Consider the following 18274-nt stretch of genomic DNA (forward strand, 5'->3'; position numbering starts at 1 on the left):
AGAGTCCATAATCTCAACACAGAGAAAAGTACCAAAATGTGGGACACAGATAAGTGCCATAGCAGAAACTTGTGATTATCTGTTCAGCATTTTCTTTTCCCCTTCTTCTAACAGCATCCTTCCTTCCTTCTGGGAAACTGATCTCTCCACCTTCTCCCCCACCCCCATGGGGTTTTGATGGCTCTGTCAAACTCTGTTTCTCCCATTCCCACCCAGGAGCACTCACTTACTCTCAGCCTAAACAATCACAGCACCTCAACTCCCTGCTCAGAATGATTGCTTCAAAGGACATAAACATGATCCAAGCTGGGCCAGAATCTTTCCCTTGGGATTTAGATATAGTGAAGAAGTGAGAAAGAAATTTTTCTTCTCTGAGCTCCTTCCTGGGATAAGGCAAACCTGGAGGTGCCTCACAACCAAGTGATACCATGACTGGTAGGAATAAAATCAACTCAGAAAAAAGAGAAGAGAAGAGATTAAGGTGGAGAGAGGGGGTACTGTGGGAACTGAATGTTCAATTTCATGGGTCAGTGTCCTAGGAACTGCCCCTGTCCAGCAGCTCTTCCACCGACTCAGTCAGTGGTCCTAGTATTCTTCCAATAACGACTCTTTAGCTTAACTATCTTAAACCGGATTTCTTTCATTTGGAATCTACAGAATCCTAAACAAGAGAGTAAAGAGACTGGAGGAAAGAAGAGAGAGGGGGAAAAAAAAAACAACTAAAGTAATCAAAATAAATTTTATGGCAAAGGTGGGAGCTAAACAATATTTGGGTAGAATGTTTTGGTTAAAAATGTTTTTTTGTATCTACCCACACACAATGACAAAACTCCAAACCAATACCAAACCAAACTCCATTTCTTTTCAGAAATGAACTATTTTATAGGTAAACCCTTTTAACTTGATTGAAATGGCAGATCTGATCTGAGTCTAGTGTGGTGTCCAGAGACTATGTCCAAGATGTCTGAGTAAGAAAAATACTTGCAACTTAAGCCAATAATAATGCAAATACTGCATTCATAGCAAATTTCCCACAGCTCTCAGTTTCTATGGTTTTACTTGTTGCACCTTTCTTCTATTTTTTTTTTTTTTGAGACAGAATCTCACTCTGTTGTACAGGCTAGAGTGCTGTGGTGTCAGCCTAGCTCACAGCAACGTCAAACTCCTTGGCTCAACAGATCCTCCTGGCTTAGCAGCTGGGACTACAGGCATGAGCTATCATGCCTGGCTAACTTTTTCTATTTTTCATTGCCCAGCTAATTTGTTGTTGTTGTTTTTTTTTTTTTTTCTATTTTTAGTAGAGATGGGTCTCACTCTTGCTCAGGCTGTTCTCAAACTCCTGAGCTCAAGCAATCCTCCCACCTTGGCCTCCCAGAGCACTAGGATTACAGGCATAAGCCACTGCGCCCAGCCCATCCTTTCTCTAAATTCTACTGAAAAGAAGAATTATTCTTATACCTGGTACATCCATTTCATTAGGTTTTCAACCCCACTAAGACCAATTCTGTTGATTCCACAATTCTCTTTATCAGCACCCCTTCCTCTCTTTACATCTGTTCACTCTAGCTCATATTTCAGAGTTTATCACAATTCTTGTGTCAAGATCTATAACTCATTTGTCCCATTCTCTTTGCCCATGTCTATTAAAACTCCAAAACCGTATGAAGCCATGAACCTATTTTGTCAGCATTCTCTGTGCTTACACCTAAGCAGCTGAACACTGGTGGAGAAAAAACATACAATCAGGTCATACTGTTTTCAATTTAAATTCATGACCTCCAATTTCAAACAGGTATTCAACATTGCTCAGCACACCTACTGCTTTCCTCTACTAAGTTTATACTTCCCACATCCCCCAATGACTTGTCTGTTTCATGCCTACTTCTCTCCTGAAACTTCCTAATCTTCCATATATTCTCCTCACTACCAGCTATAAAACTGCCTTATTAAGCCATCAGCCTCGTTTTTCCATCTCCAAAATCAGTAAAACTTTCTGTATCTGTACCCCCTTTCTTCTGGACTCCATTGAGTTATTCCATGGCCTCAACTACCTGGGAAGATTCCTTGTAATGGTCCAATTTGCTTCTGATTTTAAGTCTTGAAGCTGTCAACTTTCTACTTTCCACCAACAAATTTAACTGCATTCACATCCATCTTTTCCCAATGTTACACTAGAGGTAATCTTTTTATGTAATCCTTTCATCTACGCTCTCCATTCTATCTTAATCTGCTTCCCCAAAGACTCTGCTCCCTAAATTATTTTATATATTCAATCTCAATCTGTTTCCTCCCCCCCTTTCATCTCTCTTTAGAGATGTCTCCTTCAAGTCTTTCTTAAACCAAAAATAAGTTTTTCCTTTGATCCCCGGGCTCTCTTTTCACTGTTCTCCTAAGAGTTGTTCACACTCACTTAACCCCTCCTCAACTCCCATTCATTCCTGATCCACTGCAATTCACCTTCTTTTTATCACTCCACTGAATGACACTTTTAGCAAGGTCTTCAAAGGTCTCCTTGTTGACAAATTCAATAAATATTTTTTAATACTCTGTTAACTGATCACTCTGTATCATTTTACAATGATGACTACAGAAGGCTTCTTTTCTTGCTTTCTGTGACATTGCAGTCAGTCTCCTGACCACTCTTGACAGTATAGATCTCATAACCCTTTAGTTTCCTAAATTGCCTCTGATTAAAGTATGAATAAGCAGTGAAAGCCTAGCAGGCAGGAAGCAGAAGGAAGAAAGTAAAAGAAGGGATAAGAATAATCTGCTGGCCTGTGGAGAATCAAATGCTAACTGAAAGAGTCAGCCTATGTGAGTAAGTATAGTCCACAAATCATCATTGAACCTCATTTCTTGAGGAAGAAATTTAGGTTTAAGGTTCTGTGCAATCTGTAACAAAAGTTCTAAAACCAGATAATCTGGCCATTCATGTCACAACCATAAAGCTAATACGTGGGAACCCTGCTGCTGCCATCTTTTCAATTTGCTCTACCTTTCCTTAGGTAACAAAATGAGCTCACCTATGTTCCTGTCTTCACTGTGGAATACATATGCAACTGTCCTACTGCCACCCATTTTAGTACCTACCAGAATGTGCGGTCAAAATCTATTAGGGTCAGCAAGTGGTAAATGTAAAGCACCTTTCTTTAAACTATATTAACATAGGAATTTAATGAGTATTTTAAATACTGTGTGCTATACATGGCAAAGGGAGCTATTTATTTATACATGTAATTTAAACATTTTTATCTGAAATAAAAGTACATTTAAATACGAGGCCTGGTAACTAGACCTAACTAAAGCTGCCCCTGCATTATAGGTTCTTTAAAATTTTTCTTATTATCAGTATTAGGAAGCAGCCTGGTATACACATGACATAACCTTGCACTTGATTTCAGAAAGTATGTTTTATTTTAACAATGATTTTTAGTGATATGGGTGATTTAACCTCAAATTCTCTTAGTTTTCCTTTGACTTGAATTAGTAATCATCCCATCAGTTAACCCAGTCACAGGGATGTTGTAAGGGAATCAGGTAATATTTCTAAGTATCTTGGGCTCCTCATGAGAAAAGTTACTGTGGGCAACCTTACTAATTTCTGGCATTAGACTCAAACAGGCAGTTAGACAGCAGAAGGATATTCAAGCAAGCAGAAAGAAAAAAGGTCTATATTGTATATGTTATTTCAAACAAAGATACTCAGATAAAGGCAAAGAATAGTCTAGTTAAAACAAAAAACAGTAAAGTAACTCAAAGAAAAGAAGCTAGGTATTAGAAAATAACCTTAAGTAAGAGGAAGAGGTTGTTGAGACAGCTTAGCAGAGACAAAAGGCACTGAAGAACTGAGTCATCCATATTCCCACACTGTAAGATAAGGCAGATAAAAAGCCAATTAAACTATGTACAGATGTTGAAAAGAAATAATATAGGGAAGATAAGTTCGCTGGCTTGTCTTACCATCAGTCACAAATGATTTGGTTTTAATTTTTTTTTCTAAAGAATATATGCTGTGTAAAGTGTATCATTAACATTATTCACCTCAAATTTCTCCTCTTTACCTGAAGCCACCACGGTATCCTTTCTTTATTATGCTGTTTACTCTATAGTTGACATTAATGTTATTCTAAGTCAGTCAGCAAGATAAAAGCAATATGAAGAGATAGCTTTCTTAAAGAAAAGCTTTATGAAAAGGTTTATTTCTTACAGAAAACATGTTATGCTCTGAAAACTTTATGTTCAGTTAGCAAAGGAATATTCCCAAATTTGAATTACATGCCATTAGTCTGGTTTTTAGATTTATTATCTTCTTTCATAGGTTTGGCTTCAGCATACAACTAATAGTGAACAGAATGATAAGCACACAGTATATGTTTTGGACACCTGCTTTGCCACTGCAGCAAACAATGAATCATAAACTCACTTTTCATGCAAAGTTTGTAGTGCCAGATCATGCTTTGGATTTCACTGATTATTACATTATGTCAAAAAGTTTAATTAAATTACATTGTAACTAAAACAAAAGAAGAACTTAGTGTGTTAAAAGAGCCTCCATCACCTGAACTATTTTAAATTTTCCTTATTTCCAGTTTTAAAATATTGACTAAGATCATGTTGGCTGAGATTGGTTCCGTAATACTAAGGGATTACTCTTGAAATGTATAGATGTCAATAAAAATAGCACAGTCATCAAAAACTAGAAACTGTGGCAAATGCTATGTTTAGTTACATAGCACAATGTTTATAACATTTATAGAGAACATTAAAAATAATCCTGAAATTCTGGTATAGTTGAAATTATAAAAGAAATTATGAAAATGTAATACATATAACGATAATAGCTTTGGTTATTCATTCTATTAAATCAAAATAAAGAGGATAAGAAGGCAGCTACCTAAAAACGAACATAATCAAAGGTAAATACCTTTAGTTGATTGTTAAAAGAATCCATTTCTGACAGCTTCGATGCAGTTTCTTTTTCAAGAGCATCTAACTGTTCTTTAAGTCTTTGGCATAATTCTTCCTTTTCTAATGATTTTTTATGAAGTAAACTGATTCCTGAATCTGAAAAATAAACGCAAGACAGTTTACATTTGGTAGCAGTTCTTGTGTCATTACCATTGTCATTTGCTGCCTGGTCTAACTGGTGTAACTTGAGAAATACAAAGGATGTACACACATAATGTGGATTAGAAGAAAACATAAAACTCAGTGGTTATTTCCTTTTCCCAGATCATATCCTGCGAAGAGTCTCAGAGGAAATGATTATAAGCATTGGTTCAACATTCAAAGTACCAGGACTTGAAGTGAAGTTCCACTTTGGGTAAGGCACTTCACCAATCTGATCCTCAGGTTCTTCCTCTCTCTATACAATGGGCATCATACCACCTACCTCGTTAAATGAGGTGATGGATATAAAGCCATTAGTAGAGTCTGGCCCATAGTAAATAATTAATAGAAACTACTGTTAAAGTAGTTTCTTCTTAGTGCTCCCAAGAATAGGGAAATATTTACAGCAAGGACTCAATAAATATTACTAACTGGATTATTTAGTAACATTGTTTTAGGAAATAAGAACAGGCTTCATTTTATATATTTTGACATATTCATGCAGAGATGGAGAAACCAGATGGAAATATACAATGCAGATTATAATAAATTAAAATAGAAATATTACTGTCTAAATACATATTTTAAGCTTTATTAGTTATTTAAAGTATAGAAATCAAGTACAAAATTTAAATAAAATGAAGCATATAGAGTAAAAAATTAAAAAGCCCTCCTTCATCTCAACCCCCAGCCTATTCTCCTTTTAGGCATTTACATTTAGATATGTGAATATTCAATTTTTATTTCCATGGGGTTTAATAATAGGATCATATTGTTTACATTGCTCTGTGACTTGTTTTAAATTTAATAACATTTTATCAATCAGGATATATAGATCTAGTTCATCCTTTTAAACTGTTTCATGGTAGTCTATATTATGGCTATTCTATAATTTATGTAACCATTCCCTTTTTGATTGGCATTTAGGTTGTTTCTAATTTTCCATCATTACCTAGAAATGCTGCAATAAATATCCTTATACACACATTTTAATGCACATATGCAAATACTTTATAAAGCTAGGAGGTGAAAGAATTGCTCTGTAAAAAAATACGTACAACATCTTTGTTTTTTTATTATCTACATTTAAGGTACATGACATGCTATTTTAATATATATATTTATAGTCAAATGATTACTCCAGTCAAGCAAATTAACATATCCATTATCTCACAGTTGCCTTTTCTTTTTGTTGTAAGAACATCTAAAATCTACTCTCTTAGCAAATTAATTAATATTGATAATGGGTTACTTGGTTTTTTTGGGTATTGAGTTGTATGAGTTTCTTATATATGCTGAATATTAGCCCCTTATCAGATATACAGTTCACAAATATCTTCTCCCATTCTATAGTTTGCCTTTTTATTTTGTTGGCTGTTTCGTTTGCTGTGCAGAAGCTTTTTAGTTTGATGTTGTCCCACTTATTTTTATTTTGTTTCCTTTGGTGTGATATCCAAAGGCTTTTCATGTACTATCCAAAATATCATTGCTAGGGTCAATGTAAAGGAGGATTTTCCTATGTTTTCTTCTAGGAGTTTTATGGCTTCATACCTTATGAATGATCTTTAATCCTTTTTTTTTTTTTTTTTTTTTTTTTTGAGATAGAGTCTTGCTCTGTAGCCCCGGGTAAAGAGCAGTGGCATCATCATAGCTCACTGCAACCTCAAACTCCTAGGCTCAAGCGATCTTCCTGCCTCAGCCTCCTGAGTGCCACCATGCCCAGCTAATTTGTTTTCTATTTTTGGTACAGATGGGGTCTCATTCTTGCTCAAGTTGGTCTCAAACTCCTGAGCTCAGGCAATCCCCCCACCTTGGCTTCCTTGAGTGCTAGGATGACAGGCGTGAGCCACCACGCCTGGCCTACTCTCTTATTTTAACCAGAATTTATTTCTGTACAGAGAGAGAGAAAGAGCTTCCCTGCACCCCTTTCAGATAATCAAATGAATCACTTATTGAAAGGCCATCCTTAGCCCACTGATGTTAAAAGCCAACTTTACGTTATCCTAAATTGCGATATATACATAGGCCTTTTTCTAGACTCCCTCTTCAGTTCCATTGTTCTGTTTTTCTGTTTCTGATCATTAACACATTATTTTAGGTACTATAATTTTCATGTCTTATGTTTTGATGTCTGACAGGGCTAGTCTCCTCCTTCTACCAAAGCTTTTCTTTTTCAAGGCTTGCCTAATCTTGTACATTTTCTTTTCTAGGTGAATTTGTCAATTATCTTGCCAAGTTTCATTTAAGGAAACCTGAAAAGAACTGAATACGTGGATGAATTAGGAGATAGCTAACAAAGTATTGATGCATATAGTACAGTATTAAGCTAGTTCATTCAGATATGTAAAATGTCTCCGTTTATTCAGAAATCTTTTAAGTCTATCAGTAAAGTTTTATATTTGTATATTTCTTCTTTCTTCATAACAATGAACATCACTAATAATGCATGTTTTAATACCACATTCAATTATATATAAGAGCACTGTGTTGGGAAACTGGAAGATAAAGAAACATGGTAGTACGGTGGACTTTAGAGTCAGATGGACATGAATTTGAATACTACCATTATACCATCTTGGGTAACTACTTATGTCTCTGAGCCTCAGTTTTCCTGAGCTGAACAATGGGAATAACAACTATATCATGGGGTTGTTGTAAAGATTAAAGAACATAATACACGAAAACTTCCTAGCATTGTGCTTGGCACATGGTTGGTAATATTAAATGGTAATTGTTAGGGAGAGAGCAATCTAAGGGATACAGGGTACTTTTCAAATCCCAAACAAAAGCTTCCTATTTTGAATTGGACTATGGCTAAATAAATAAATTAAATAACAGCTCAACTGGATCACATTCCACATAGAAAGAGTAGCTCTACTGGGTCCCCAATAAGACATATTCTGCATTCCATTTACAATTTAAATAGCAACAACAACATCAGTGATGACAGTGATAATGCCACTGCACATATCAGGAGAGATGGCTCATTCTCCCTCTGGAATGCCTCCACAGTGGTGGAGTGGAGGTTAATACACTTTGAAAAGAAAGAATCAGGTACAAGACAGACTGAGCAGAGACATGGACAGACCACATCAATGGAAGGCAGTAGACACAGTAAGAATAGTTCACAAGGGAGAACTTCTTTATTTCTGATATTTCTTTCATATGAAGGGCCCATTAGCCTAATAATCCCAGCTTCTTTCCACCCTTTCACTAACTGGTGAGGTCAGATAAGGACTTAGGCCTGCACAGCTTAGAACCTTTCTACCCCTTGCTTTGTGGAGACTAAAATGCCCACAGGAAACCTACATGCTAATTTTTTCACGCATCCAGTGTTTTATAGGTGCAGCTATACCACTCTCAGACAAACTATGCTGTTTAATATCAGCTTTATCAATAATGAGGTGGTATTTTGGTCTCTCATCTGTCTTGCTCCTTTGCCTTATTTCTCAATTTGTTCAGAATTTGGGCAAAGAAGGACACTATTTACTAGACCTCCTAAATGGCCAAAAGTGTAATAAAGAGCCCTGGCATGGAAAGACTGACAGATACTCAATAGGTGACAATTAGGATACTTTAATTAGCTAATTCTAACATAATATTTGCAGATTTACTTTTCTTTAAATAAACCTTTTTTCTGCTATGTTGTTACTGGCATGGTATTCAATATAGAGATTTTTTTTTAGTTTTCTTATTGGGACCTGAACCCCAAAAAGTGTTACAATCCCATAAATTATTTTGGAATATTTTGTTCCATAGATGTCATAGAACCAAGCTGGTAAAATTCCTTGTATAAATCACAGAGTTAGATGATATAAAGGGCCTGGGAGGGGCACACCATCCTGTCATCTAGTCTTGTCATTGCTGTATGTTATCACCCTAAAATCTCGGGCATGGCCTCATAGTAAAATCACCTTCCAAACAGTTCTTTACAATGAGTGTAGGGTTTTGTCAACATGTAGTCTTGTGTTAGAGCCAAATTTAGATCTTATTTAATTGTAGTCTAACATTTGATTATTTGAATTATATAAATAAAAATATCAAGATTTATAGAAGGCATACTACAATTATTACTTATTTTATTTTTATTTACTTTTTATCACTAAAAATGCTCTATCATCTGGGATATTTTTCACATTAGTTTGAAATTTTTAACTTACAGGTACAAAAATGTTACTTAGAATAATACTATTTTTAAGAAGTAACAGAATACATACAGTCATTCAGAAAAGAACATAAGAGACAAAATAAACCTTACAGACTTACCAGGTGTGTTATTGAGCTGCATGTTTTTAATTCTTTCATTTAATAATTGCTTCTCAGGTACCAGATAGATAAGCTTATTTTGATATTCCTTACAATGAGAAAAAAAAATAGTGCCTGATTAAAATTCTGTAATACTGTCCAAGAATTTTTTTAAAACTTTAAAACAGGATTTAATCACTTTTAAAACTTAGTATGGAAATAATATGTAGCTGTAAACCGCTTACAATGTATAAATCAACTAGGATGGGATTATGCACGATTTCAAAAACAAATATTGAAACATAAATCTATTTCAAATGACTGGCTGAAATTAAAAAGCAGTGAAGAAAGCCTTTGTAAATGGGGTATGTCTAGAAGCTGACAATTTTCAGTGTACTGGTGAATGACAGTGGGCAAAGGCTAACAGGTACCTGCACTAGAAGGTGTGTATAAGCAGGCCATGATACTCCAGGATGAATATGTGCATATCAAAGAGGAACTAAAAACTCAGGGATAACTAGGGAAGCAAGTTTAAATTAGACAGGAAATGTTTTTGGCTTTAGTCTATCATCTGTTGTGACAAAGTGAAAAGACTGATTAACTGCCAGTCTGTACCATAAGAGAAAATGGATAGGAAGATTCTAGAGATGCATGATGCTTCCAGAGCTCCTATTCTACAAACAATAATAATTGAGCCAGACTCTACTGCAGAAATATAGAAGAGAATTACCAGGTCCCTGAGGGACATAGTCAACATTTTCACCACAATTCTGAAAAGAATAACTTTAAGTTAATATTTCCTAAAATTAGTAGTAATAACTTTATTTTAATGTATTTTATGGCCTGAATGTTGGTGTTGCCTCAAAATTCATATGTTGGAACCTAACCACCAATGTTATTAAGAGGTAGGGCTTTAGGACGTGATTAAATCATGAGGGATTTGCCCTCATGAATGGAATTATTGACCTTTAAAAGAGGTTGAAGAGAGCTGCCTTGCCCTTTCTGCCACAGGAAGATGCAGCAAGAAGGTGCCATTTCTGAAGCAAAGAACAAGCCCTCAACCAGAAACTGAATCTGCTGGCACCTTGATCTTGGACTTCCCAGTCTCCAGAAATGTTAGCAATAAATTCTGTTGCTTATAAATTACCCAACCTAAGGTATTTTGTTATAACAGAAGGAATTAACTAAAACAAATATATAAACATATTTTTTATTAAAGAGTTAAAACTCAAAATGATAAATGTCCATTTATGTAAAAATATTAAGCAGAACTTAACCAAATGCCTAACAGAGTTTTAAGAGGTCTATGGCTTCCTGATATTATATACAAGATTGTGTGTATTTAGATCACACGTCTATCAGGTACTCAAAGGGGTTCATGACCCCAAAAGTGAAACTGTTAATAACCACACATCTTTGAAGACAATTTAGCAGCAAAAGACTTACCTGAAGTTCCTGTTGAAGTTGCTTGATTTCCATAATTTCCAGGTCACATTGCTTATCCAGAACTTCCAGCTCAGTCTTTTGAGTTTGCTTTCTCAGTCGGACATCTTGAAGTCTGCCTGAGATCTGCTGCTGTTTGCCATTCTATAGGAAGATCATATAAATATATGGCAACATAAAATGCTACTGGAAATGTTTACCAGGAGCATAATATTTTTATTTAGCTAAATTTTTAAATGTCATTTATCATTCATACTCAGTCTAAAATAAATGTCTAAAACCAAGTGGAGGCCGGGCGCAGTGGCTCACGCCTATAATCCTAGCACTCTGGAAGGCCGAGGCGGGAGGATCATTTGAGCTCAGGAGTTCAAGACCAGCCTGAGCAAGAGCGAGACCCCATCTCTACTAAAAAAATAGAAAGAAATTAGCTGGACAACTAAAAATATATAGAAAAAATTAGCCAGGCATGGTGGCACATGCCTGTAGTCCCAGCTACTCGGGAGGCTGAGGCAGAAGGACTGCTTAAGCTCAGGAGTCTGAGGTTGCTGTGATCTAGGCTGATGCCACGGCACTCTAGCCTGGGCAACAGAGTGAGACCTTGTCTCAAAAAAAAAATAAATAAAGAAAGAAAGAATAAAACCAAGTGGAATATGATTTAGAGTTGTATCTGTTAACTCAAGATATTAGCAGGAAACACATCATTCTGAGAATGCAAGAGCCCATATGTTAAGATGAGAAGGCAAAAACATAACATACTGAATTTTTTTCTGAATTCAGCATTTAGGCATTAATTTTTAATATTAATATCAGAGACAATCTCAAAATAATGAAGAATAAATGTTTGCATGTGAGTTTAGCATTACCTTCCCTGAGCTTCTACCTTCAATATTGCCATCTAATTTCTTCTAATTAAATAGTGTCCAGGAGGACCTTTTTGGCAACAATTCTCTTCTATACTAATACTCCTTTTTGTAAGCAAGAAGTACCCTTTCTTCCTCTTCTTCTTCCAAGGAAGAAAAAAACCCAGAAAACAGACATTTTTAATGGGGCTCGAGAAGGGTAGGTGGCCATCTGCAAGCCATGGAGAGAGACCACACAAGAAACCAAACCTGTGGCATCTTGATCTTGGACTTCTAGCCTCCAGGACTGTGAGATAATAAATTTCTGTTGTATAAGCCACCTAGTCTGTCATATTTTGTTACAGTAGCCCTTGCAAACTAATGCAGTAGGGTGAGGAGAAATGAGATCCCTGGGTAAAAATCGCTGATAATAAAAGTTTTACTAAAGAGTATGTTTCATATTTGAAAATATATGCTAAAAGGAACAAGCTGTGTCCATCCTGAAGCTCACATTATTATATTCGACATACATAGGTATAGGCTCTAGACCTTTCCAAACTCTGCACATTACCCTATGTTACTGTGCTTGGTGTGTTGCCCCAGTTCCTGAGGGAAAAACAATCAATCTTAAGGTCTCCTCTTATTACATACAGTCAAGATGGTGGTTCAGACAGATAGCCAAGTAGCACAGAGAAGTTAAAGGCTTTTAGGCCTATTTTGCAGCACTATGGCATGATTAATAACTGTGGTGTATATCTATCCACTTGAAGGCATAAAATAGTACCTTTCTGACTAAAGATATAATATTAGGCTAATTTTATTTTAAAAAATCAATTTTTAATGTAAATCAAATCATCAACCAAGTAAAATGTTAAGAGTACAGTTATACAAGATCTTTTTTTACTTTAAATTTTTTTTTAAGGCTGGTCAAGTGAAGCAGAGGGAGTGGAGAAGGAACAAAGGAATCTGTAATCGGTTGTGATCAATTAATTGTAAACACCACTGCACTCAGACCAACCTATAAGATCTAAATTTGGCTCTACCACATGGCTAGACACTCATTTTTGCAAAACCTTGCCATACTATCAGGTCAGCCTTATGGGATTCTAAGGTAGAATAGTACCAGACCTTTCATATCGTCTCATTTTGCATTGCAAATAAAGTCTTTTAACAACTTGACCTTCTACTAGCTGATATATAAAAACAGGTAAGTACAATGGCCAATACTGGCTAAGAACTATAGTCCTGTAGAACTGGAAGTAATTGTAAGAGATCATGTAGGTCGACAGTTTTAAATATGTTTTCTTTTTAACAGAATTCTTCTTTTCCAAGCAAATCTAAAATAAAACCCCAATAAAAATAAAGCAGATGAATGTGGAGTTTCTCTGTTGTGAAGTGTGGGAAGAGTCGGGGAGAGAATAACACCGCTCTGCTGCTCAGGCTTTGAGTCTCCTGCCCTTGTTAGTCCTCTCTGCAGAGCATCTTCTTGAGATCAACTTGAAAACTGAAAACTACTTGAACTAGCACAACCCTTTATTTTATACATGGGCAAAGTAAGGCATAAAGAAGGGAAACGTCTTGCCCAAGAGTACATTGTTCATTAGCATGTGAACTGAGACTGCAACATAATTCTCAGAATTTTGAGACTATCCTTTTTTCAGTAAACCCTTTTGTCCAGCCCATTAAAGGCATATATGAAAATATGACAATCTAATATTAAAACATAACTTATTCATGTGATTTAAAAAGACAACTACATTTTCAACAGGTAACTTTAGCATCATTCAGATAAATTTCACTTAAATTTTAGCCATACCAGTGCTTCCAACTCAAGATGAAGACTCTTCTTTTTAGAATTTAACCTGACAATTTCTTCTTGTTCTCTATTCTTTTGATTGAGAAGTTCCTGACGACGAATTCTTTCCCATTCTAAGCGACGTTGGCGTTCAAGTTCCTGTTTTGCTGCCTGCAAATAATGAATTAAAGTTAATTTTTACATTAAAATTTTTACATCAATGCCAGACATGATGGTTCACATCTGTAATAACAGTGACTCAGGAGGCTGAGGTGGGAGCATCATTTGAGACCAGGAGTTCCAGACCAGCTTGGACAACACAGCAAGACCCTGTCTCTAAAAAAAGTTTTTAAAAATTAGCGAGACACGGTGATACATGCTTGTAGTCTCAACTATTCAGGAGGCTGAAGGAGGAGGACTGCTTGAGCCCAGGAATTCGGAGGCTGCAGTGAGCTATGATAGCACTGCACTCCAGCTGGGCAACAGAGTGAGACCTCTTCTCTTAAAAAAAAAAAAAAATTGCATCATTCAAAAACTGGTGGGAAGACAAAAATAAAGATGAGGCAGCATTTAGCACTTAGTGGCTATAGTGCCTAAGGTAGCTGTGCAAATCTAGTTTTATCAATGGGTCTAAAGACTTCTACAAAAGTGGCTTCATCCATCAGACTTTCTGATTTCTTCACAAGAACATCCTTTTGTTACAGCCGCTTTCCTCTTAATAAGCAAAAGGATTACTTCATAAATATAAATGTTAACAGGAACAATTATACCTCTGTTCTTGTATCAAAGAAGAAAAAATTATATTTACATTATTTCAGTGCAATACTCCATCCCTGGCCCTTTAAAACGCAGCCAATCCTCCTAGGGACCCCACTTACACAACACTATCCCAAGGATCTGTGCAAGACCATCCTCTTGATTCCTCTCTAGACTTTCAACTCCCTGCTCCAATCTTTCTGACTTTCCAGTTCCTTAGACTCTTAATCTTGATCCTAAGCTTGCTTTTGTTTAATGCCTTGCTCAGCCTTCACTCCTCACTCCATGTTGCTTTGCAGTCAATCTTCCTTTGATTGAGATATCCCCTGCAGAGATGCTTTCTCTACCACTTATCAGCCCTGAAAATCTCTTATATCCAAGGACCCTCTTTCTCTCTTCAAGGGAAAGAAGACTCAGGTTTGTGTAGGATAAGAAAGAATGAAATGATGCAGAGGAAAAGGCACAATAAAAATTCAAAAATAAGCATTTTTTATCAAATGAAATAGTCACTTATTAAATCTAATGGTTTTCTTAGGAAATAAAACAACTTAAAAATAACCTCTCGTCTTTCTATCTCTTTTCTCCTTTCTTCCTCTCGCTGTCGCTCCAATTCCCTCTGTTTCTCCAAGCGTTTTTCTAATTCAAGCTGTTTCTTCCATTCTTGTTCTTGTAATTCTCTCTGTTTTCGTTCCCACTCTTCCTTTTCTTTCTGGGCTTTGCGTTCTGCCTCCCTCTGCTGCTGCTCCATCAAGGCCTGGCGTCGCTTCTCCAGTTCCATGTTCCCTCGCTCATAGTTGGCTTTCCGCTTGTCCTCAAAAGTAACTAAATAAAGTATATTGTAAGCATTCTCACACATTAAGAGCCTACAGAACCTGTAAGCTAGTTTCAGCATACTTATGTCTTGTGATCATTTGAGTGCTATTACTATTTGGATATTTCTCCTAAGGATAATTTTAACTCAAACATAAACAGGAAAATATTTACTTTCTTCTAAGAATATTCATTTCTAGAAAACCAAATTTATAAGTTTGAATGCACCCAAGAGAGAAATAATTTTAGTATCCTTGCCAATAAAAATACTTGATTTCAACTTTTGTCTCAGAGTTTTCTGTAAGGACAACCAAAGCTGTGTAGCTATACATTTGTTTTATTTGATAAATATCATTTATTTTTTAATATGTTAAAACAGCTACAAATGTACTTTTTCAACCAATATTTAAACTTTTTTAAAGCTAAAAATATCATCACAAATCTTGCTTGAATGATTCCACCTAAAGTAGGAGAAATACTTCAACCTGGATGTCTACAAGCCTGTCAAATACACACTTTGTCTCTTCTTCCTTCATACTCTTCCTCTCGTTTTGACTATCATTGATGTCAAAACCCATCCCATCCATCAAACTGTTTTTTCCTATAGCATATAAAATCTTAAGAATGTAAAAATTCTAAATATTCAGTTACATTCAAAGGCAAAATTGAAGACTTAGATATAACTTAGACACTTGATGCTACCTGGTAATTTCTTCTGAGGTTCCTCTTCTTGCATTTTCTGATATGAAGGCAGAGTTCCATTAATGGAATCAATTTGCTTTCCTGCTCTAAAACAAACATCATACAACACACAAATTTAGCATCATACAGTATGAAAATTTTCAGTCTAAAATGCAGACTAGCAATGATTAAAGTAATTTAATAGTGAGAATATGGTATTAAAGATATTTAAAACAAAGTATGGTCTGCAGTTACAATATACAACAGTATATGAATATTCAAGCCAGAAATGGATTCAAATCATGGTTCTGCTAATTGTTATTCTTGGGCAAATTTTTCTTAATCTCTTTAGTCATAAGTTTCCTTAATCATAACATGGTGAAAATACACCTACTTCTAGTATATTCCTTTCATGTAACTCATTGAATACTAAAATCAAATGACAGTACAAATATTTAACTCACTTCTAAACTAGAGCACAGGCCTCAGTAAATCCTAAAGGAAAATCATATCTGCCAAGCTATCAAAACCACAACTCTTCACCCCCAGAGGCACTCACCTAAAAGATGGAGGGACAAGTTCAGGAGGTAAAGTCAGCGGTAATGGCTGTCCAGCTTTGGCCATGTCAGTGAGGTGCATTGCAAGGATAAACTCTTCTGCTTTTAGCTGTCCATCACCATCAATGTCAGCCAGAGTCCTAAAGAAAATGTTAAAATTCACAACTTAGAAAGAGTAAAATATTGTCTGAAGAGTTCAATTTCTTATTTTCTTAATTTTTTTTTTTTTTTTTAGGAGACAGACTCTCACTCTGTTACCCAGGCTAGAGGGCAGTGGCGTCAGCCTAGCTCATCGCAACCTCAAACTCCTGGGCTCAAGCGATCCTCCTGCTTCAGCCTCCCAAGTAGCTGGGACTACAGGCGTGTGCCATGACACCCGGCTAATTTTTCTACTTTTAGCAGAGATGGAGTCTCGCTCTCGCTCAGGCTGGTCTCAAACTCCCGACCTCAAGTGATCCTCCCACCTCGGCCTCCCAGAGTACTAGGATTACATGCGTGAGCCACTACAACCAGCCCAATTTCTTATTTTTAAAAGAAGAAAAATGATGCTAAAACTGTTGGATAAACTTATTTTGGTGAAATGTAAATGTATACATATTTAAATTTAATAGTGAGTTAATTTTTACCCTTAATTTTTATAACACAAAAGAGAGGGAAGAAACTTTGAAAAAGAAAGGAAAATATCCCTTCTGAGAAAGTGGCTTATCTTATTTCATGGTTAATTCATCTATCAAATCACATTTATCTATATATTAAAAATGAGATATTCTCCGATCCTCTATAGAAGGCATTAGGTGAAAGCACACAAAAGTTTTACTTACAAAATACAGTCATACACCACATAATGATGTTTCAGTGGACCACATATATGATGGTGGTCCCATAAGATTATAACGGAGCTAAAAAATTCCTATTGTCTAGTGCCATGGTAGCTGTCATAACACAAAACATTATTTTTATGTTTGTGGTGATGCTGGTGTATACAAATCTACTACACTGCCAATTGTGTAAAAGTATAGCACATACAATTATGTGCAGTACATAATACTTGACAATAAAAATGAATAGCTATGTTGCTGGTTTATGGATTTACTATATTATACTTTTTATTGTTAGAGTGTATACTCCTTCTACTTATGAAAAAAAAGTTAACTGTAAAACAGCTTCAGGTGGGTCCTCTAGGAGGTATTGTAGAAGAAGGCATTATTATCATAGCACACGACAGCTCCACGCATGTTAATGCCCCTGAAAACCTTCTTGTGGGGCAAGATGTGGAGGTGGAACACAGTGATACTGATGATCTTGACCCTGTGCAGGCCTAGGCTAATGTGTATGTTTGTGTCTTAGTTTTAAACAAAAAGTTTAAGAAGTAAAAAAATAATAAATTTTAAAAATAGAAAAAATATAGAATAAGGATATAAAGAAAGAAAATATCCTTGTACTGCTGTACAATGTGTTTTAAGCTAAGAGTCAAAAAGCTTTAAAAAAAATTTTAAAAGTTACAGTAAACTCAGGTTAATTTATTATTAAAGAAAAATTTTTTTTACAAGTTTAGTGTAGCCTAAGTGTGTACAACTATGCTTTACACAGTTATATTTGCTTTCAAGGTTAACAAAATGGCTATTTTTATGGAGTATCTTTGAGTCACAAACTTTTACAGAAACTGTATCTTTTTTATTTATTTATTTATTTAATTTTTTTTGAGGCAGAGTCCCGCTCTGTCACCCTGGCTAGAATGCCATGGCATCAGCCTAGCTCACAGCAACCTCAAACTCTTGGGCTCAAGCAATCCTTCTGCCTTAGCCTCCCCAGTAGCTGGGACTACAGGCATGAGCCACCATGCCCGGCTAATTTTTTCTATGTATTTTCAGTTGTCCAGCTAATTTCTTTCTATTTTTTAGTAGAGATGGGGTCTCGCTCTTGGCTCAGGCTGGTTTCGAACTCCTGAGCTCAAACGATCTGCCCGCCTTGGCCTCCCAGAGTGCTAGGATTACAGGCGTGAGCCACTGCGCCCGGCCAGAAACCGTATCTTTCTTATA

The 18274-nt window shown here is 35.9% G+C and overlaps 1 protein-coding gene across 8 annotated transcripts in view; it reads right to left on the reverse strand.

Moving 5' to 3' along the window:
• The window catches only part of ITSN2 (intersectin 2), a 139248-nt gene that overhangs the window by 62961 nt on the left and 58013 nt on the right, over positions 1–18274 (reverse strand). For 5 of the 8 annotated variants that reach the window (XM_045549157.1, XM_045549155.1, XM_045549156.1 and 2 more), the window contains 8 exons: positions 16238–16375; positions 15700–15785; positions 14747–15009; positions 13453–13602; positions 10801–10941; positions 9376–9463; positions 4925–5064; positions 3787–3867 (listed from right to left, as the gene is read on the reverse strand). In XM_045549157.1, the coding sequence (XP_045405113.1) occupies positions 3787–3867; positions 4925–5064; positions 9376–9463; positions 10801–10941; positions 13453–13602; positions 14747–15009; positions 15700–15785; positions 16238–16375 (1087 nt within the window). The remainder of the gene's footprint in view (positions 1–3786; positions 3868–4924; positions 5065–9375; positions 9464–10800; positions 10942–13452; positions 13603–14746; positions 15010–15699; positions 15786–16237; positions 16376–18274) is intronic. The other 3 variants (XM_045549160.1, XM_045549159.1, XM_045549162.1) reach the window with 1 other exon arrangement.

Source organism: Lemur catta, chromosome 4, assembly GCF_020740605.2.
Source record: "Lemur catta isolate mLemCat1 chromosome 4, mLemCat1.pri, whole genome shotgun sequence".
Taxonomy (NCBI): domain Eukaryota; kingdom Metazoa; phylum Chordata; class Mammalia; order Primates; family Lemuridae; genus Lemur; species Lemur catta.